Source organism: Hemiscyllium ocellatum, chromosome 8, assembly GCF_020745735.1.
Source record: "Hemiscyllium ocellatum isolate sHemOce1 chromosome 8, sHemOce1.pat.X.cur, whole genome shotgun sequence".
Lineage (NCBI taxonomy): Eukaryota > Metazoa > Chordata > Chondrichthyes > Orectolobiformes > Hemiscylliidae > Hemiscyllium > Hemiscyllium ocellatum.
Genome location: NC_083408.1, coordinates 21,994,444 through 22,017,700, shown reverse-complemented (window position 1 = coordinate 22,017,700; position 23,257 = coordinate 21,994,444). Strand labels below are relative to the sequence as shown.

Sequence of the window (23,257 nt, the reverse complement as noted above, 5' to 3'; positions counted from 1 at the left end):
GAATTAAATACTGTGCCCCTGTCCCAGTCAGTATTACAGTGTCAGTATATTAAATACTGTGTCCCTGTCCCAGGCAAAATAACTGAGTCAGTGTGTTAAATACTGTGTCCCTGTCCCAGTCAGTATTACTGAGTCTGTGTATTAAAAGTTTGTTTCCCTGTCCAAATCTGTAGTTCTGAGTCACTGAATTATAAACTGTGCCCCTGTCCCAGTCAGTATTACAGTGTCAGTGAATTAAATACTGTGCCCCTGTCCCACTCAGTATTACAGTGTCAGTATATTAAATACTGTGTCCCTGTCCCAGGCAAAATAACTGAGTCAGTGTATTAAATACTGTGTCCCTTTCCCAGTCAGTATTACTGAGTCAGTGAATTAAATACTGTGTCCATGTACCAGGGAGTATTACTGAGTAAGTATATAAATTTGTCCCTGTCCCAGTCAGTACAACTGAGTCAGTGAATTATTTAGTGTGATCCTGTCCCAGTCAGTTTTGCCGAGTCTGTGAATTATAAACTGTGTTGATGTCCCATTCAGTAATACGGAGTCAATGAATTAAATACTTTGTCCCTGTCCCAGTCAGTATTACTGAGTGTGTGTGTTAAATATTGTGCACCTGTCCCAGTCTGTATCACGGAGTCAGTGAATTAAATACTGTGTCAATGTCCCAGGCAGTATCAATGAGTCAATGTATTAATACTGTGTCCCTGTCCCAGTCAATATTACTGAACCAGTGAGTGTAACATTGTGACCCTGTCCCAGTCAGTATTACTGAGTTAGTGTATTATATACTGTGTCCCTTTCCCAGTCAGTATTACTGTGTCAGTGAATTAAATACTGTGTCCATGTACCAGAGAGTATTACTGAGTAAGTGTATAAATGTTGTGTCCATGTCCCAGTCAGTATTACAGAGTCAGTGAATTAAATATTGCGTCCCTGTCCCAGTCAGTATTACTGAGTCAGTGAATTAAATACAGTGTCGCTGTTCCAGTCAGTATTACTGAGTCAGTGTATAAATTATTGTGTCCCTGTCCTAGTCCGTATACAGAGTCAGTTAATTAAATGCTGTGTCCCTGTCCCAGTGTGTATTACAGAGTCAGCGTAATAAACACTGTGTCCCTGTCCCAGTCAGTATTACTGAGTCAGTGAATTACATACTGTGTCCGTGTCCCAAGAGTAAGACTGAGTCAGTGAGTTAAAGACTGTGCCCCTGTCCCAGTCAGTATTACTGAGTCAGTGTATTAAATACTGTGTCCCTGTCCCCGTCAATATTACTGAGTCAGTGAAGAATAAACTGTATCCCTGTATCAGTCAGTATTACTGAGTGTGTTAAATATTAGGTAAATGAACCTGTCCCAGTCTGTATTACTGAATCAATGAATTAAATACTGTTTCCTGTCCCGGTGAGTGTTACTGAGTCTGTGTATTAAATACTGTGTCCCTGTCCCAGTCAGTATTACTGAGTCAGTGTGTTAAATATTGCGTCAATGTCACTGAGTCAGTGATGTATAAACTGTGTCCCTGACCCAGTCAGTATTACTGAGTCAGTGTGTTAAATACAAGGTGAATGAACCTGTCCCAGTTTGTATTACTGAATCAGTGAATTAAATACTGTTTCCTGTCGTGGTCAGTATCACTGAGTCAGTGAAGTATAATTTGTGTCCATGGTCCAGTCAACATAATTCAGTCAGCAAATTAAATATCATGTCCCTGTCCCAGTCAGTATTACACTGAGGCAGTGAGTTAAATATTGTGTCCTTGTCTCAGTCAGTGTTACTGATTTAATGCTTTATAAACTGTGTCCCTGTCCCAGTCAATATTACTGAGTCAGTGAATTAAATACTGTGTCCCTATCCCAGTCAGTATTACTGAGTCAGTGAAGTAAATGCTGTGTCCCTATCCCAGTCAGTATCACTGAGTCAGTGAAGTAAATGCTGTGTCCCTGTGCCACTCAGTTGCACTGAGTCAGTGAAGTATAAATTGTGTACATGAGCCAGATAGCATTACTGAGTCCGTAAATTAAATATTATGACCCTGTCCCAGTCAGTATTACACTGAGGCAGTGAGTTAAATATTGTGTCCTTGTCACTGTCAGTATTAAAGAGTTAATGATTGATTAACTGTGTCCCTGTCCCAGTTATTATTACTGTGTCAGTGAATTATAAGCTGTTTGCATGTCCCCGTCTGTATTACTGAGTCACTGTGTGAAAAACTGTGTCCCTGTCCAAGTCAGTATAAATGAGTCAGTAAATTAAATGCTTTGTCCCTGTTCCAGTCAGTATTACTGAGTCAGTGAAGTATCATTTGTGTCCATGTCCCAGCTTGTAATACTGAGTCAGTGAATTAACTACTGTGTTCCTGCCCCAGTCAGCATTACCGAGTCTGTGAATTAAACAGTGTCCCTTTCCTAATCAGTATTACTGAGTCAGTGAATTGACTACTGTGTTCCTGTCCCAGTCAGTATCACTGAGTCAGTGAATTAAATACTGAGCCCCTGTCCCAGTCAGTATCACTGAGTCAGTGAATTAAACACTGTGTCCCTGTCCCACCAGTATTACTGAATAAGTGAATTAAAAACTATGTCCCTGTCCAAGTCAGCGTTAATGAGTCAGTAAATTAAATACTTTGTCCTTGGACTGTCAGTATTATTGAGTCAGTGAAGTATGAATTGTGTCCATGGTTCAGTCAGCATCACTCAGTCAGCATATTAAATATCATGTCCCTGTGCCAGTCAGTATTACATTGAGGCAGTGAGTTAAATATTGTGTCCCTGTCTCAGTCAGTATTACTGAGTTAATGCTTTATAAACTGTGTCCCTGTCCCAGTCAGTATCACTGAGTCAGTGAATTAAATACTGTGCCCCTGTCTCAGTCAGTATTACAGTGTCAGTGTATTAAATACTGTGTCCCTGTCCCAGGCAATATAACTGAGTCAGTGTGTTAAATACTGTGTCCCTGTCCCAGTCAGTATTACAGAGTCAGTGAATTAAATACTGTGTCCCTGTCCCAGTCAGTATTACAGAGTCAGTGTATTAAAAGTTTGTGTCCCTGTCCCTGTCATTATTTCTGAGTCACTGAATTATAAACTGTGTGCATGTCCCAGGCAGTGTTATTGAGACAGTGTATTATAAACTGTATCCATGACCCAGTCAGTATTACTGTGTCTGTGAATGATAACCTGTATCCACGACCCAGTCAGTATTACTGAGTCAGTGATTTAAATACTGTGTCCATGTACCAGGGAGTTTTACTGAGTCAGTGTATAAATCATTGTGTCCCTGAGCCAGTCAGTACACCTGAGTCAGTGAATTAATTACTGTGACCCTGTCCCAGTCAGTTTTGCTGAGTCAGTGAATTATACACTATGTCGATGTCCCATTCAGTAATATGGAGTCAATGAACTAAATACTGTGTCCCTGTCCCAGTCATTATTACTGAGTGAGTGTGTTAAATATTGTGCACCTGTCCCAGTCTGTATCACGGAGTCAGTGAATTAAATACTGTGTCCATGTCCTAGTCAGTATTCCTGAGTCAGTGAAATAAATTTTGTGTCCCTGTCCCAGTCAGTATTACTGAGTCAGTGAAGTGAATGCTGTGTCCCTGTGCCAGTCAGTTGCACTGAGTCAGTGAAGTATAAATTGTGTACATGACCCAGATAGCATTACTGAGTCCATGAATTAAATATTATGACCCTGTCCCAGTCAGTATTACACTGAGGCAGTGAGTTAAATATTGTGTCCTTGTCACTGTCAGTATTAAAGAGTTAATGATTGATTAACTGTGTCCCTGTTCCAGTCAGTATCACTGTGTCAGTGAATTATAAGCTGTTTGCATGTTCCCGTCAATATTACTGAGTCAGTGTGTGAAAACTGTGTCCCTGTCATAGTCAGTATTACAGAGTCAGTGAGTTAAATATCGTCTCCTTGTCTCAGTCAGTATTACTGTGTTAATGATTTATAAATCGTGTCCCTGTCCCAGTCAGTATGACTGAGTCAGTGAATTAAATACTGTGTCCCTGTCCAAGTCAGTGTTAATGAGTCAGTAAATTAAATGCTTCGTCCCTGTTCCAGTCAGTATTACTGAGTCAGTGAATTAACTACTGTGTCCCTTCCCCAGTCATTATTACTGAGTCAGTGAGTTAAACAGTGTCCCTTTCCCAATCAGTATTACTGAGTCAGTATATTAAATACTGTGTCCCTGTTCCAGTTAGTATTACTGAGTGAATTAAATACTGTGTCCCTGTCCCATCAGTATTACTGAATAAGTGAATTAAATACTGTGCCCCTGTCCAAGTCAGTTAATGAGTCAATAAATTAAATGCTTTGTCCCTGTTCCAGTCAGTATTACTGAGTCAGTGAAATATAATGTGTGTCCATGTCCCAATCAGTATTACTGAGTCAGTGAATTATATGCTGTGTCCATGTCCCAGTCAGAATTACTGAGTCAGTGAATTAATTATTTTGTCCATGTCCCAGTCAGTATTACTGAGTTAGTGAATTAAATACTGTGTCTCTGTCCCAGTCAGTATTACTGAGTCAGTGAATTAAGTACTGTGTCAATATCCCAGTCAATAATACCGAGTCAGTGAATTATAAACTGTGTCCCTATCCCAGTCAGTGTTACTGAGTTAGTGAATTATAAACTGTGTCCCTATTCCAGTCAGTGTTACTGTGTCAGTGAATTAAATACCATATCCCTGCCCCAGTCAGTGTTACTGTGTCAGTGAATTAAATACTGTGTCCCTATCCCAGTCAATATTACTGAGTTAATGAATTAAATGCCGTATCCCTGTCCCAGTCAGTGTTACTTTGTCAGTGAATTATAATTTGTGTCCATGTCCCAGTCGGCATTACTGATTCAGTGAATTATACGCTGTGTCCCTGTCCCTGTAATTATTACTGAGTCAGTGAAGTAAATACTGTGTCCCTATCCCTGTCAGTATTACTGAGTCAGTGAAGTAAATACTGTGTCCCTATCCCTGTCAGTATTACTTAGTCAGTGAAGTAAATACTGTGGCCCTGTCCCAGTCAGTCTTCCTCCTTTTCAAACAGCTACAGGTGTCCTCTTTCTCAGCTCTCGTTCCTCCTGCCATGTGACGGTTGTAACTGTTGCTCTTTTTTGCCTGTGATGACATGAACAGTGATGACTGTGCTGGCAGGTTCACCAAGAAAGCTCCAGTGTCAGAGAACAGATGAAAAAATCTCCCTCAGCACTGATCCTCCGACAGTGTAGCTCTCTCTCAGTCCTGACTCTCCAATGATGCAGCATTTCCTCAGTACTGACTTTCCGACAGTGCGGCACTCCCTCAGTACTGACCCTCCGACAGTGCAGCACTCCCTCAGTACTGACCCTCTGACAGTGCGGCACTCCCTCAGTACTGACCCTCCGACAGTGCAGCACTCCCTCAGTACTGATCCTCTGACAATGTGGCATTCGCTCAGTGCTAACTCTCCAACAGTGCAACAATGCTTCATTACTGACCCTCCAAAGTGCAGCTCTCCGTCAGTACTGACTCTCCATTGATGCAGCACTCCCTCAGTACTGACCCTCTGACAGTGCAGCACTCCCTAAGCACTGACTCTCCGACTGTGTGGCATCCTCTCAGTATTGACCCTTCGACAATGCAGCACTCCCTCAGTTATAACCCTCTGATTGTGCAGCAAACCCTCAATACTGACTTTTCGACAGTGTGGCACTCTTTCATTACTGACCCTCTGACAATGCGGCACTCCCTCACCGCTGAATCTCTGAAATTGCAGCACTCCCTCTGCACTGACCCTCCAACTGGCTAGGCCTGTAAAGGCCATAAAATGGTGAAATGTTTCCCTTGTTTCTAGAGGGTAGAATCACCAGTTGATATTTTGGTACGATGGAGGAGATTTTTGTTTTACTCAGAGGTTCTGAATGTTGGAACTCTCTAATGGAGAGTGGATGATCAATATGTACGCACGGTTAAGGTAGAGACTGAATGATTTTTGGTGCGTAGTGGTGCGCAGTATAATGAGGAATGATGAGAGTGATGGCCCTCTATTGTTCAATCTACCATGATTGTATTGGTTGAAGGGACAGCCTTGATTGGCTGAATGGCCTCTCCTGTCCTATTTTTCTCCATTGTCCTGCCTCATTCCCGTGCCATTTCCCCCCCTCCCCCCCCGTGTTTGTGATGTTCTTTCCTATACACTTTAGAATAATGTGAGCCACGTGAGTTTTCCCGGTCCTTCCGCCTCCCACTGACGTTGCACCTTCTGCTCCCAGCTCCCACAGTCCTGGTGGATGTAAAGGAATCAGATGCAGTAATGCAGGAGGAGGTTTTCGGTCCAATTCTGCCCATAATCAACATCAATTCCATGGAGGAAGCCATCGCCTTCATCAACAGGCACCAGAAGCCTCTGGCCATCTATGTTTACGCCACAAACATTAAGGTTGGGAGTATTGTGAGCAGGCTCCCTCTGTGGGTAGGGAGAGTTCATATGTAACTGAGGGAATGGCCTGAGGGAGTACAGGGAGCTTGGAGCTAATCCCTGTCAAACACTGTCCCAGAATTCCCTGCACTGCCATGCTGGGCTCCATCCTGAGCGGGATCCACAGCCTCACTGAGGCTCCTGCTAAATGTCACAGCTCAGTGACACCCACAGCACCAGGCAGGTCATAGCCTGAGCAAGGCATCCCTATTGGTCAGTGTGCTAGGAATGATGCCTCCTTTTTGGTCAAAGTTAAAAATCACACAGCACCAGGTTATAGTCCAACAGGTTTAATTGGAAGCACATTAGCTTTCGGAGCGACGCTCCTTCATCAGGTGATAGTGGAGGGCTCGATTGTAACACAGAATTTATAGCAAAAATTTACAGTGTGATGTAACTGAAATTATACATTGAAAAATAGATTGTCTGTTAAGACTTTCATCTGTTAGAATACAGTGATAGTTTCACTTCTTTCATGTGTATATCACAAAACCTTTTTTTTAAAGCTGCATTCTTGGGGTTAGCTGTTAACAATGGTGATAGCTAGACAATATGTTGAAGGTGTTAGCCCCCTCTGTTCTCTGTCTATGACCTGATATTTAGATTGATTCTAATCTAAAATGTGAGATAAGTTTGAATCCTTTGCTGACTGTCCCCCGTCCCTATCTATGTGTCTCTGTTTCCCTCACTGACTGTCCCTTGTCTCTGTCTCTTTCGCTGACTGTCCTTCTGTCTCTGTGTCTCTCTGTCTCCCTCTCTGTCTGTCCTTGTGTCTCTGTCTGTGTCTCCCTGTCTCCCGTTTAAATGACCATAAAGAGGGAGAGTCCACCACTGTTACTGGCAGGGCATTCCATGAACTCACGACTCACTGAGTAAAGAATCTACCCCTAACATCTGTCCTATACCTACCATCCCTTAATTTAAAGCTATGCCCCCTCGTAATCTCTGACTCCATACGTGGAAAAAGGTTCTCATTGTCGACCCTATCTAAACCCCTAATCATCTTGTACACCTCTATCAAGTCACCCCGAAACCTTCTTTTCTCCAATGAAAACAGCCCCAAGTGCCTCAGCCTTTCCTCATACGATCTTCCTACCATACCAGGCAACATCCTGGTAAACCTCCTCTGCACCTGTTCCAATGCCTCCACATCCTTCATAGTATGGCGACCAAAACTGCACACAATACTCTAGATGCAGCCGCACCAGAGTCTTATACAACTGCAACATGACCTCAGGACCTCGGAACTCAATTCCTCTACCAATAAAAGCCAGTACACCATATGCCTTCTTCATAGCACTATTTAGCTGGGTGGCAACTTTCAGAGATCTGTGTACATGGACACCAAGATCCCTCTGCTCATCCACACTACCAAGTATCCGACCATTAGCCCAGTACTCCATCTTCTTGTTACTCTTACCAAAGTGAATCACTTTACACTTACCTACATTGAACTCCATTTGCCACCTTTCTGCCCAGCTCTGCAGCTTATCTATATCCCGCTGTAACCTACCACATCTTGCCTCACTGTCAACAACTCCACTGCCTTTCGTATCATCTGCAAACTTGCTCACCCAACCTTCTAGCCCCTCCTCCAGGTCATTTATAAAAATGACAAACAGCAATTTTCCTAAAACAGATCCTTGTGGAACACCGCTGGTAACTGCACTCCAAGATGAACCTTTACCATCAACTACTACCCTCTGTCTTCTTCCAGCCAGCCAATTCCTAATCCAAACCTCCAACTCACCCTCAAGGCCATATGTCCCTATTTTTTGTAGTAGCCTACCATGGGGAACCTTATCAAACGCCTTGCTAAAATCCATATACACCACATCTACTGCTTTACCCTCGTCCACCTCCTTAGTCACCTTCTCAAAGAATTCAGTAAGGTTTGTGAGGCACGACCTGCCCTTCGCAAAACCATGCTGACTATCCTTGATCACATTATTCCTATCCAGATGTTCATAATCCTATCCCTTACAATTCTCTTTAAGACTTTGACCACAACAGAAGTGAGACACACCGGCCTATAGTTACTAGGGTCATCCCTTCTTGAACAAGGGAACCACATTTGCTATCCTCCAGTCTTCTGGCACTATCCCTGTAGACAATGAGGACATAAAAATCAAGGCCAATGGCTCTGCAATCTCCTCCCTTGCTTCCCAGAGAATCCTAGCATAAATGCCATCAGGCCCAGGGGACTTATCTATTTTCACTCTTTCCAGAATTTCCAACACCTCTTCCCTACATACCTCAAAGCCATCCATTCTAATTAATTATGACTCAATATTCACATCGGCAACAATGTCCTGTTCCTGAGTGAGTACTGACGAAAATTATTCATTCTCTCCAATCTCTTCAGCCTCCACACGCAGCTTCCCACTACTATCCTTGACTGGACCTATTCCTACCCTAGTCATTCATTTATTCCTGACATACCTAAAGAAAGCCTTTGGGTTTTCCCTAATCCTACCAACCAAGGACTTTTCATGTCCCCTCCTTGCTGCTCTTAGCTCTCTCTTTAGATCCTTCCTGGCTACCTTATAACTCTCAATCACCCCAATTGAACCTTCACGCCTCATCTTTACATAGGCCGCCCTTGTCCCTTTAACAAGGGATTCCAATTCCTTATTAAACCACGGCTCCCTCACATGACCCTTTCCTCCCTGCCTGACACGTACATACTTATCAAGGACACTCAATAATTGCTCCTTGAACAAGTTCCACATAGCGATTGTGCCCTTCCCTTGAAGTCTACTTTTCCAAGCCATGCATCCTAAGTCATGCCTCACCGCATCATAATTTCCCTGCCCCCAGCTATAACTCTTGCCCTGCAGTGCACACTTATCCCTCTCCATCACTGGAGTAAAAGTCACCGAATTGTGGTCACTGTCCCCAAAGTGCTCGCCTACCTCCAATTCTAACACCTGGCCTGGTTCGTTACCCAGAACAAATCCAGTATGGCCTCACCTCTTGTTGGCCTGTCTACATATTGTGTCAGGAAACCATCCTGCACACATTGGACAAACACTGACCCATCTAACGTACTCGAGCTATAGCTTTCCCAGTCAATATCTGGAAAGTTAAAGTCCCCCATAACAACCACCATATTACTTTCACTCTTCTCCTGAATCATCCTCGCAATCCTTTCTTCTACGTCTCTAGGACTATTAGGAGGCCTGTAGAAAACTCCTAACAGGGTGACCTCACCTTTCCTATTTCTAACCTCAGCCCAAACTACCTCAGATGGCGAGTCTTCATCCATCGCCCTTTCCACCGCTGTAATACTATCCTTGACAAGCAATGCCACACCTCCACCTCTTTTACCCCCATCTCTGACCCTACTAAAACATTTAAACCCTGGAAACTGCAGCAACCAATCCTGTCCCTGTTCTACCCATGTCTCCGTAATAGCCACAACATCCAAATCCCAGGTACCAACCCACGCTGCAAGTTCACCTACATTATTTCGTATACTTCTCGCATTGAAGTATACACACTTCAAGCCACCTTCCTGTTTATAGGCACCCTCCTTTGAGATTGATGCCATGTTCCTAACCTCCCTACAATCAAGGTCCTGCACCCTAAAGCTACAGTCTAGGTTCCCATGCCCCTGCAGAGTTAGTTTAATCCCCCTCAAAGAGCACTAGCAAACCTCCTCCCAACGATACTGGTGCCCCTCAGGTTCAGGTGTAGACCATCCTGTTTATAGAGGTCCCACCTTCCCCAGAAAGAACCCCAGTTATCCAGATACTGGAATCCCTCCCTCCTGCACCATCCCTGTAGCCACACATTGAACTGCTCTCTCTCCCTATTCCTCGACTCTATCACGTGGCATGGGTAACAAACCAGAGACAACAACTCTGTTTGTTCTGACTCTGAGCTTCCAACCTAGCTCCCTGAAAGCCTGCCTAACCTCCTCATCCCTCTTCCTACCTATGTCGTTGGTGTCAAACTGTCTGTCTGTCACTGACTCACTGACTGTCTCCCTGTCTCCCTCACTGACTGTCTCTCTGTCTCTGTCGGTGTGATTTTCTGTCTCCTTCATTGACTGTTCTTTTGTTTTGGTCTGTCACTGTCTCCCTCTTTGACTGTCCCTGCGTTTCTGTCTGTGTCTCTCCGTCTCCCTCGCTGTCTGTCCTTGTATCTCTGTGTGTCTCCCTGTCTCCCTCTCCGTCTGTTCCTCTGTCTCTGTCTCTGTGTCTCCATTTTCCTCGCTGACTTTCCCTCTGTCTCTGCCTCTGCCTCTGCCTGTATGTTCCTCTGCCTTCCTCATTAACTGTCCCTCTGTCTGTGTCTGTGTGTCTCTCTGTCTCCCTCATGGATTGTCCCTCTGTCTCTGTCTGTGTCTTCCTATCTCACTCATTGACTGTCCCTCTGCCTCAGTCTGTGTGTCTCGTCTCCCTCACTGACTGTCCCTCTGTCTGTCTGTGTGTCTCTCTGTCTCCCTTGCTGACTGTCCCTGTGTCTCAGTCTGTGTCTCTGTCTTCTTTGCTGACTGTCCCCGTCTCTATCTGCGTGTCTCTGTCTCCCTCTCTGACTGTCCCTGTGTCTCTGTCACCCTCGCTGACTGGTGAGGACAGTGCAGGAGAGAGAGAGAGAGAGAGAGAGAGAGAGAGAGAGAACCTGCACAGTTACTGTCTTTGCTGTTTTTGAATTCATGTGTCGCTGGACATCGGAGTGTGTCTGGAAAAATTAAGAAACAGTGAAGTTTACAACTAATCTTGGAGGAACCTGTTGGGCCAAGTTCACATTGAATCAGATACGTTAATTGTTGTTTCAAGTCTGTCTAATACAAAGGCTGCAGTGGTGAGTACAATGGATTCTTTCTTGATTGTATGTTTTTGGAGATAAGTCTCTAGATTAAACTTAAAATATAAGCCATAACTATTTATTTAACCTGGGGCAGTGTTTTGTAGAGGAATAAGACTTTGTTATTTTCTGGGTCTGTAGATTTGAAGGAGCAAAAATGGCCTTTGCAGTGATATGTCCTTCTTGTCAGATGTGGGCGTTGAAAAAGAGTTTAAGGGTTACTGCAGATTGTATCTGCCACAAATGCTGTTGGATGCGAATCTTATCAGATTGAGTGGATCGGTTGGAGAGACAGTTAGAAGCGATGAGGAATTTGCAACAGCTACAGTATGTGGTGGATGGCAGTTACAGGAAGGGGGGGAAGTCACATAGATGGGTTAACTCCAGGAAGGGTAAGAGAGGTAGGCACCTAGGCCAGGAGTCTTTTGTGGATATACGCATTTCAAACAGGTATGCTGTTTTGGAAAATGTAGGGGGTGATGGATTCTCAGGGGAACATAGCACGAACACCCAAGTTTCTGGTATTGTGTGTTTCTGTTTCCCTCACGGACTGTCCCTCCATCCTTGTCTGTGTGTCTCCTTGTCTCCTTCACTGACTCACATTCCGTCTTTGACAGTGTGGTATCTAATGCAATGAGGGGTACATCAGCTTCCAAGAGATCAATTGTGATAGGGGATACTGTAGTCTGAGGTACAGACAGACGTTTCTGTGGCCAGCAGAGAAAAAGCAGAATCCTTGTGCCAGGATCAAGGATGTCTCACAGAGGGTGCAGAATGTTCTCGCAGGAGAGAGGGGCCAGCAAGGGGTCTTTGTCCACATTGGAACCAACGACATAGGAAGGGAAAAGGTTGAGATTCTGAAGGGAGATTGCAGAGAGTTAGGCAGAAATTTAAAAAGGAGGTCCTCAAGGGTAGTAATATCTGGATTACTCCCAGTGCTACGAGCTAGGGCGGCACGGTGGCACAGTGGTTAGCACTGCTGTCTCACAGGGCCTGAGACCTGGGTTCAATTCCCGACTCAGGCGACTGACTGTGTGGAGTTTGCACGTTCTCCCGTGTCTGCGTGGGTTTCCTCCGGGTGCTCCGGTTTCCTCCCACAGTCCAAAGATGTGTGGGTTAGGTGAATTGGCCATGATAAATTGCCCGTAGTGTCAGGTAAGGGGTAAATGTAAGGGTGGGTTGCGCTTCGGCAGGTCGGTGTGGACTTTTTGGGCCGAAGAGCCTGTTTCCACACTGTAAGTAATCTAATCTAGTGAGGGCAGGAATAGGAGGATAGAGCAGATGAATTCATGGCTGAGGAGCTGATGTATGGGAGAAGGATTCACATTTTTGGATCATTGAAATCTCTTTTGGAGTAGAAGTGACCTGTACAAGAAGGACGGATTGCACCTAAATTGGAAGGGGACTAATATACTGGCAGGGACATTTGCTAGAGCTGCTCAGGAGGATTTAAACTAGTAAGGTGGCAGGGGGGGGAGGGGTTGGGGGCATTGGGGCGGTGGGACTCAGGGATATAGTGAGGAAAGAGATCAATCTGAGACGGGTACAGCTGAGAACAGAAGTGAGTCAAACAGTTAGGTCAGGCAAGATCAAGGGAGGATTAATAGATTAAACCGCATTTATTTCAATGCAAGGGGCCTAACAGGGAAGGCAGATGAACTCAGGGCATGGTTAGGATCATGGGACTGGGATATCATAGCAATTACAGGAACATGGCTCAGGGATGGGCAGGACTGGCAGCTTAATGTTCCAGGATACAAATGCTACAGGAAAGATAGAAAAGGAGGCAAGAGAGGAGGGGGAGTGGCGGTTTTGATATGGGATAGTATTACAGCTGTGCTGAGGGAGGATATTCCTGGAAATACATCGAGCGAAGTTATTTGGTTGGAACTGAGAAATAAGAAAGGGATGATCACCTTATTGGGATTGTATTATAGACCATGAGAAAGTGAGGACTACAGATGCTGGAGATCAGAGCTGAAAATGTGTTGCTGGAAAAGCGCAGCAGGTCAGGCAGCATCCAAGGAACAGGAGAATAGATGTTTCGGGCATGAGCCTTCTTCAGGAATGAGGAAAGTGTGTCCAGCAGGCTATGATAAAAGGTAGGGAGGAGGGACTTGGGGGAGGGGCATTGGAAATGCGATAGGTGGAAGGAGGTTAAGGTGAGGGTGATAGGCCAGAGTGGGGGTGGGGGCGGAGAGGTCAGGAAGAAGATTGCAGGTTAGGAGGGCGGTGCTGTGTTCGAGGGAAGCAGGCTAAGATGAAAGATAGGGAGGAGGGACTTGGGGGAGGGGCTTAGGAAATGCAATAGGTGTATTATAGACCCCCAAATAGTCAGAGGGAAATTGAGAAACAAACTTGTAAGGAGATCTCAGCTATCTGAATGAATAATAGGGTAGTTATGGTAGGGAATTTTAATTTTCCAAACATCGACTGGGATTGCCATAGTCTTAAAGGTTTAGATGGAGAGGAATTTTTTAAGTGTGCACAAGACAATTTTCTGATTCAGTATGTGGATGTACCTACTAGAGAAGGTGCAAAACTTGACCTACTCTTGGGAAATAAGGCAGGGCAGGTGACTGAGGTGTCAGTGGGGGAGTACTTTGGGACCAGCGACCATAATTCTATTCGTTTTAAAATAGTGATGGAAAAGGATAGACCAGATCTAAAAGTTGTAGTTCTAAATTGGAGAAAGGACAATTTTGACAGTATTAGGCAAGAACTTTCGAAAGCTGATTGGGGGCAGATGTTTGCAGGTAAAGGGACGGCTGGAAAATGGGAAGCCTTCAGAAATAAGATAACAAGAATCCAGAGAAAGTATATTCCTGTCAGGGTGAAAGGGAAGGCTGGTAGATGTAGGGAATGCTGGATGACTAAAGAAATTGAGGGTTTGGTTAAGAAGAAGAAGGAAGCATATGTCAGGTATAGACAGGATAGATCGAGTCAATCCTGGGAAGAGTATAAAGAAAGTAGGAGTATACTTAAGAGGGAAATCAGGAGGGCAAAACGGGGACATGAGATAGCTTTGGCAAATAGAATTAAGGAGAATCCAAAGGGCTTTTACAAATATATTAAGGACAAAAGGGGAACTAGGGAAAGAATAGGGCCCTTCAAAGATCAGTGTGGCGGCCTTTGTGTGGGCCACAGTAAATGGGTAGATACTAAATGAATATTTTGCATCAGTATTTACTGTGGAAAAGGATGTGGAAGATATAGACTGTAGGGAAATAGATGGTGACAAAATGTCCATATTGCAGAGGAGGAAGTGCTGGATGTCTTGAAACGGGTAAAGGTGGCTAAATCCCCAGGTCCTGATCAGGTGTACCCGAGAACTCTGTGGGAAGCTAGAGAAGTGATTGCTGGGCCTCTTGCTGAGATATTTGTATCATCGATAGTCACAGGTGAGGTGTCGGAAGACTGGAGGTTGGCAAACATTGTGCCACTGTTTATGAAGGACAAGCCAGGGAACTATAGACCGGTGAGCCTGACCTTAGTGGTGGGCAAGTTGTTGGAGGGAATCCTGAGGGACAGGATGTACGTGTATTTGGAAAGGCAAGGACTGATGAAGGATAGTCAACATGGTTTTGTGCGAGGGAACTCATGTCTCAAACTTGATTGAGTTTTTTGAAGAAGATTGATGAGGGCAGAGCAGTAGATGTGATCGATATGGACTTCAGTAAGGCATTCGACAAGGTTCCCCATGGGAGACTGATTAGCAAGGTTAGATCTCATCGAACACAGGGAGAACTAAGCATTTGGATACAGAACTGGCTCAAAGGTAGAAGTCAGAGGGTGGTGGTGGAAGGTTGTTTTTTAGACTGGAGGCCTGTGACCAGTGGAGTACCACAAGGATCGGTGCTAGTTTCTCTAGTTTTTGTCATTTCCATAAATGATTTGGATGCGAGCATAAGAGGTACAGTTAATAAGTTTGCAGATGACACCAAAATTGGAGGTGTAGTGGACAGCAAAGAAGATTACCTCAGATTACAACAGGATCTGGACCAGATGGGCCAATGGGCTGAGAAGTGGCAGATGGAGTTTAATTCAGATAAATGCGAGGTGCTGCATTTTGGGAAAGCAAATCTTAGCAAGACTTATACACTTAATGGTAAGGTTCTAGGGAGTGCAGGTTCATAGTCCCTTGAAAGTGGAGTCGCAGGTAGATAGGATAGTGAAGAAGGTATTTGGTATGCTTTCCTTTATTGATCAGAATATTCAGTACAGGAGTTGGGAGGTCATGTTGCAGGTGTACAGGACATTGGTTAGGCCACTGTTGGAATATTGCGTGCAATTCTGGTCTCCTACCTATCGGAAAGATGTTGTAAAACTTGAAAGAGTTCGGAAAAGATTTTCATGGATGTTGCCAGGTTTGGAGGATTTGAGCTATAGGGAGAGGCTGAACAGGCTGGGACTGTTTTCCCTGGAGCGTCGGAGACTGAGGGGTGACCTTATAGATGGTTACAAAGTTATGAGGGGCATGGGTAGGGTAGATTAGATTAGATTAGATTACTTACAGTGTGGAAACAGGCCCTTCAGCCCAACAAGTCCACACCGACCCGCCGAAGCGCAACCCACCCATACCCCTGCATTTACCCCTTACCTAACACTACGGGCAATTTAGCATGGCCAATTCACCTGACCCGCACATCTTTAGACTGTGGGAGGAAACCAGAGCACCCGGAAGAAACCCAGGCAGACACGGGGAGAACGTGCAAACTCCACACAGTCAGTCGCCTGAGTCGGGAATTGAACCCGGGTCTCAGGTGCTGTGAGACAGCAGTGCTAACCACTGTGCCACCGTGCCGCCCACAAAGTATTTTCCCTGGAGTGCGGGAATCCAGAGTAGAGGACATAGGTTTAGGCTGAGAGGGGAAAGATATAAAAGAGACGAAAGGGGCAACTTTTTCACACAGAGAATAGTGCATGTATGGAATGAGCTGCCAGAGGAAGTGGTGGAGGCTGGTACAATCAGAACATTTAAGAGGCATTTGGATGGGTATATGAATAGGAAGGTTTTGGAGGGATATGGGCCGGGTGCTGGCAGGTGGGACTAGATTGGGTTGGGATATCTGGTCAGCATGGATGGGTTGTACCGAATGGTCTGTTTCCATGCTGTGCATCTCTCTGACTCTATGACTGTTTGTATGTCTTTGTCTGTGTGTCTCTCTGTCTCCCTCACTGTCTGTCCCTCTATCTCTGTTTATCTCTGGATGTTTGGCTCTTTCTTTCAGTCTCATGTTCTCTGTCTCTCTATGAGCCTTTGTCTTCTTTTCCCACACTCTCTCAGCCACTGTTTCTCAATCAGTTCATCTGTCACTTCTTCTCTTTGCCTTTCTCTTTTTGCCTCTCTCTCAATGTCTCTCTGTCTTGCTCCTGTCTTTCTATTCTTTACTCTTACACTCTGGCTCTGCCTTCCCCTTTCTCTCTTCCCTCCTCCTGAATCTGTCTGCCACTTTTGCCCACTCTCTGCTTTTTTCCTCTGTCTGTTTCACCCTCCCTTACACAGTCTCTCTCTCTTTGCCTTCTCCCCACTCTCTTTTTCTCCCAGGGTTTTGAAAGCCTGTAACTTTTATTGAGTATTGCCTTCAGGGAGTTGCCCTACACCCCCGACCCCGACCCAGCAGTGTTTCTGATCAGTTGCTGTGTTTCCAGGTGGTGAATGAAATGTTGGAGAAAACCAGCAGTGGGGGCTTCTGTTCCAATGACAACATGGTGCAGATGACTCTCAACACATTACCCTTCGGAGGGATCGGTAAGTCTTCTTCTTGGGATTCGATGGAGCTGGAAAGGCCCAGGCTCCAACCGCGGCCTGTGTCCCTCGTTCACACTCACTCACTCTCACTGCCAATTACACTGAAACATACACACATGCGCGTGCACACACTCACACACACACCCTCACTCACTCGTAATCGCTCTCACTCACACATGAACTTACACACATATGTACACATACACACACATACACACACACTTACTCTCAACCACTCAAACACACACATTCACACACTCACTCTCACTCTCACATAAACACATTTATTCACACTCACGCACACATTCAATCAAACAAACATGCTCACACTCACTCTCATACAGGCGCACTCATCCACGCACTCACTCTCACGCATACTCACATTCATACACGTGCACTCACACACACGTACACACTCACATATACACACTCACAGATACTTACATACACTCACACACACAAACACATTCAGACACGCTCACTCACACATACACACGCACTTATTCATACTCTCACTCACACATACACACTCATACACACTCGCAGTCACACTCCACTCACACACAAGCAGGCACACACTCACTCCCTCTGACACACACACACACACACACACACACACACACACACACACACACACACACACACACACACACACACACACACACACACACACACACACACCACTCTACAGGTTGTCCAGACAGCGTCTATGACATATGTGGGCTGAGACAAAACATGTCAATCTAAATGATAGAACTTTGAACAGATGAGTGCTCCCTTAGAACATCTGGTGCAGCGCTCTCTCAGTGCTGACCCTCTGATAATGCGGCACTCGCTCAGTACTGACTCTCTGACAGTGCAGCACTCCCTCAGTACTGACCCTCTGATAGTGCAGTACTCGCTCCGTACTGACCCTCTGACAGTACAGCACTCCCTCAGTACTCATCCTCTGACAGTACAGCACTCCCTCAGTACTGACCCTGTGACAGTGCAGCACTCCCTCAGTACTGACATTCCGACAGTGCAGCACTCCCTCAGCACTGACATTCTGACAGTGCAGCACTCCCTCAGCACTGACATTCTGACAGTGCAGCACTCCCTCAGTACTGACCCTCTGACAATGCAGCATTCCCTCAGTACAGACGTTCTGATAGTGCAGCCCTCCCTCAGTACTGACCCTGTGACAGTGCAGCATTCCCTCAGTACTGACCCTGTGACAGTGCAGCACTCCCTCAGTACTGACCCTCCCACAGTACAGCACTCCCTCAGTACTGACCTTCTGACAGTGCAGCATTCCCTCAGTACTGACGTTCTGACAGTGCAGCACTCCCTCAGTACTGACCCTCTGACAATGCAGCATTCCCTCAGTACTGACGTTCTGATAGTGCAGCACTCCCTCAGTACTGACCCTCTGATAGTGCAGCCCTCCCTCAGTACTGACCCTGTGACAGTGCAGCATTCCCTCAGTACTGACCCTGTGACAGTGCAGCATTCCCTCAGTACTGACGTTCTGATAGTGCAGCACTCCCTCAGTACTGACCCTGTGACAGTGCAGCACTCCCTCAGTATTGATGTTCTGACAGTGCAGTGCTGCTTCCATCACGATAGATTGGCATGGAACACTATGCTGTGGGGTTGGGCAGAGGTGATGTGGTCTCTTATTGATCATTGGCAGGTTACAGTGGGTTCGGGGCCTACCAAGGGAAGTTCAGCTTTGACACGTTCTCCCACCAGCGAGCATGTCTGCTGAAGAATGTTGGGATGGAAAAGGTCAATGCTACCCGTTACCCTCCCTACAATGAACAAAAACTCACCTGGCTCCTTTGGGCCACTGACATCAAGAAGAGAGAATGTAGCTGTCAGCTGTTGTAGATTCGGACCGTGAACAGCTCTCTACTACAGTCGTTCAGCATCAATATCTGTTCCTGCATTAAAACCTGTTGTTGTTTGTTTAATACCTGTTACCTATCGGTCTTGCATCACAACAGGGAATTGCAAACCCTTCGTTCTTGTTTCCTCATCCTGTCCAAATAGCACATCCCTGGTTATTGATTTCACAGCAGCACCCGACGGCTAGACACTGCCTTAAGACACATTGCTTCCTGACTCCTGTGTTACTCATTGCTGTTCCTCTTTGAAATTAAAATACACGATTTAATTGTTTATCCCTTGATAAACCCAGATTCTCGAACTTTTGATTAAAGCACATTGCATCGAAATCTCGCTGGTGTTCCCTGTGACTTAGTTTAATTGTGCTTTCTTGCATTCTGTCATTCTGAGCACAGGATTACAGAATGTAATGGAATGAAGATAGGATGGCGAGGGGTATGGACGCATGTTTACGGTGCAGGATTGTTGACCACAGTGCCGACTCTGGAAGGCTGCCATCTTTTTATTCACTCCTGGGACATTAGTTAGACCTGCACTTATTCCCGTCTTTAGTTGCCCCCTTGAGAAGGTCGGGGTGAGCTGCCTTCTTGAACTACTGCAGTCCATGTGCTGTAGGTGGACCCACAATGCCCTTAGGGACAGAATTCCAGGAGCTTGACCCAGTGATAGTGAAGGAGCGGTGATATATTTCCAAGACAGGGTAATGCACGATGTGGAGTGGATTGTTGTGAGTCTGCGGTCAGTCAGTGGGGTAGAGTAAGATCAATGGAGCAAGGCACCGAGTGAATCCAACTGGATCATCTCCCCCAATCAGCCAGTTTCTGTTGTTGATATCTAACCCCAGGAAGATTGGACAGACTTTTCCAGTTGACATAAAGGATCCCACTTTCATGCAGAACAGAGATGGCGATGGAGGTGATGCTAATGTTCTGACTGATATTTCACCCCCTGTGACTTCAATCCTGATCTATAACAATGCAGTTAACCCGTAACTGTCCTCTGGAATGACCTAGTGAGACACTCAGACTTGGAGCACAGAACAACACGGTATGTGTGTACGTGTGTGTACAATATGTGTGTGTGTGTGTGTCCATGTACAGGGGCGTATGTGCGTGTGCAGATGGCCGTGTGTGTGTGTGCAAGGCTGTTGGTGTGTACAGGGGTGTATATGAGTGTATAGGGTTTTGTGTGTACAGGAGTATGTGTGTCTATACAGGAGTGTGTGTGTGCAGGAATGCATATGTGTGTATACAGGGTGCATGGTGTGTATGGGGTATGTGTGTACAGGAATATGAGTGCGCGTAGGGGTGTATGTGTGTGTGTGTGTATATACAGGAGGGTATGTCTGTGTGTGTAGAGGGTGTGTGTGTGTACTGGGGTGTAAGTATAGAGTGTGTGCGTGTGTGTGTCTACACCAGAGTGTGCGCGTACAGGTGAGTGTGTGTGTGTGTGTGTGTGTGTGTGTGTGCATACAGGGGTGTATGTGTGTGTGTACAGACATATATGTATGTACAGGTATGTGTGTAGAGAAGTGTGCATCTGTATGTATGTACAGGGGCAAAGGTGGGTGCATGGAGTATACGTTTGTGTGGGTGTATGGAGTGTGTGTACAGAGTTGTATGTTTGTGTGTGAACCAGTGTGTGTGTGTGTGTGTGTGTGTGTGCGGGTTGCGTGTGTGTATACGGGGTTATATTTGTGTGTTTGTGAGGGATGTGTGCACAGGAGAGTATGTATAAGCATATGTACAGCAGTATGTGCATGTTAAGGAATATGCATATGTGTGCAGGGGTGTCTGTATGCGTGTATGTGCAGGGGTGTGTGCATGCACAAAGGTGTGTGTATGTGCAGGGGTGTGTGTATATGTACAGGGGTATGCGTGTGTGTATACATTGTGTGTGTGTCCATGTGTAGGGGTGTATGTGTATGTGAACATGGCTGTGTGTATGTGCCGGGGTGTTTGTGTGTACAGGGCTGTGTGTTTACAGGAGTGTGTGTGTGTAGAGGTGTATATGAGTGTACACGGGTATGTATGTACAGGAGCATGTGTGCATGTACAGAGTTGTGTGTGTACAGCGATGTGTCTGTCCAGGAGTGTGTGTGCATATACAGGGGTGTATGGTGTGTATGGGGGTATATGTGTGTACAGGAGTGTGTGTGTGTACAGGGGTGTGTGTACAGGAGTGTGTGTATGTATACAGGGGTGTATGGTATGTACAAGAGGGTATGTGTGTACAAGAGTATGTGTGTGTATACAGGGGTGTCTGTGCACATGACCATGTGTGTGTGTACAGGAGTGTATGTCTGCCTGTACAGGTTTGTGTGTGTGCATACAGGGCTGTATGTGTGCGTGAAAGACATATGTGTATACACAGGGATGTGTGTGCACAGAAGTGTGTATCTGTGTGTATGTACAGGAGCAAATGTGTGTGTAGGATTAGATTTAGATTCCCTACAGTGTGGAAACAGGCCCTTCAGCCCAACAAGACCACACTGACCCTCCAAAGAGTAACCCACCCAGACCCATTTTGCACCTAACACTACGGGCAATTTAGCAATTGCCAATTCACCTGACCTGCACATCTTTGGACTGTGGGAAGAAACCGGAGCACCCAAAGGAAACCCACGCAGACACAGGGAGGGTGTGCAAATGCCAAACAGACAATCGCCCATGGCTGGAATCGAACCTGGGACCATGGTGCTGTGAGGCAGCATTGCTAACCACTAAGCCACAATGCCGCCCTCATGTGTATGTTTGTGTGGGTGTATGGGCTGTGTGCACAGGGTTGAAAAATGTGTTGCTGGAAAAGCGCAGCAGGTCAGGCAGCATCAAAGGAGAAGGAGAATCGACATTTTGGGCATAAGCCCGATGAGGGGGTTCTGCGATGCTGGATTGTTTTCACTCACTTCATCGTCCCACCTCATCCTGTTCTCCTGCTGCTCCTCTCCAACACCAAACGTTTACATCCAGGTCAAACCGAAATCTACTCAGGATACGCTTCCTTGCACCCTCCCAATTTCAACTCAGTCAGAACTTTGGTTAAAGCTTTATTCAATTGGTTCAGATGACCCTAAACTACTCATCTCTCTCTCTCTCTCTCTTTCTCTGTCTCTCTCACTCTGTCTCTCTCCATCTCTAGCTCCCCAAGAGAGCTGTCATGACTCCCTCACTGTCTGGCCTCCCAGTTCTTGCCCTCCAATCCATTCTGACCACCTCACCATGGATCAGCAGTGTATCGGTATGTTTTACCACCTGGCTTCCACAGGGAATGAGGAGATGGAAGTTCCCAATGGAGCTGGAGATCCCACTTTGATACATGACTATTGGGCTGCCCCATACCCCTGGGGTCCTCGTGGCTTTCCTGCTCCAATTGACAGTGACCCAGCGCATTGTCATCACAAGAACCTCTGGTTTCTCATGGTAGCACTTACATCTCCGCCAACCCGCCTTCTCACTCTTTCGCCTTATTCACATTTCAGTAGAATCATACACAGAATGGTGAACGTCTCCCCTTTAAATATCCCCGCTTGTTCTCCTAACCTTTTCTTCGCAGTTCTTTGCTGATGTGATCCAGGTCAGATACAAATATTAGCCAAAAGTGAGGACTGCAGATGCTGGAAATTAGAGTCGAGAATGTGGGGCTGGAAAAGCACAGCAGATCAGGCAGCATCCAAGGAGCAGGAGAATTGACGTTTCGGGCAAAAGCCCTTCATCAGGAAGGTATTCTGAAAGATTGATTCCCCTGCTCCTCAGATGCTTCCTGATGTGCTGTTTTTTCCAGCACCACACTCAGATGCAAATATTATCAACCTGACAGGTTCACTCAGCTCCTTTCCCAACTGGTGCTACCTGAGCAGTTGCGTGTTTCCATTTATTCATATATATATGCTAGTTTAATTGTAAAATCACATTCCCTGCTCTCTGAGTATTTCCGTTTATTGTCGAGCCATTGCAACTGAATAGCTGGAAGTGTCAAATGAGCCTGAGGCATTGGGGAGGTGGAATCTCTGATTTAAGGTACATGTCTTAAGATCAAAAGAGTAGAAACAGGAGTAGACAATTCGGCCCCATGATTTCACTCTGCCTTTCAATCGGATCATGGATTGTCGGACCTTCCTCACTTTCCCATACCCTGACTGATCAAGAGTGCAGCCTTAAATATACACAAGGAATCTGCCCTTACAGCTCTCTGTAGGAAGGAGTTCCAAAGACATCCAGCCCTCTGAGGGAAGAAATTCCTCCCTGCCTCAGTCTTAAAGTGGTGCTCCTTTATTCTGAGACTGTGCCCTCTGGTCCTCTATTCTCCCATGATGGGAAACATCCGCTCAGCATTTACACTGTCAA

At 45.7% G+C, this 23,257-nt stretch overlaps 1 protein-coding gene across 1 annotated transcript in view; it reads left to right on the top strand.

Annotated features, from left to right (window-relative positions):
• aldh3b1 (aldehyde dehydrogenase 3 family, member B1) overlaps positions 1-18,896 on the top strand; it is a 48,341-nt gene extending 29,445 nt beyond the window's left edge. Inside the window, exons 7-9 of the mRNA XM_060828281.1 lie at positions 6,252-6,418; positions 16,925-17,024; positions 18,700-18,896. Of these exons, the coding sequence (XP_060684264.1) occupies positions 6,252-6,418; positions 16,925-17,024; positions 18,700-18,896 (464 nt within the window). The remainder of the gene's footprint in view (positions 1-6,251; positions 6,419-16,924; positions 17,025-18,699) is intronic.
• The last annotated feature ends 4,361 nt before the right edge of the window (positions 18,897-23,257 follow it).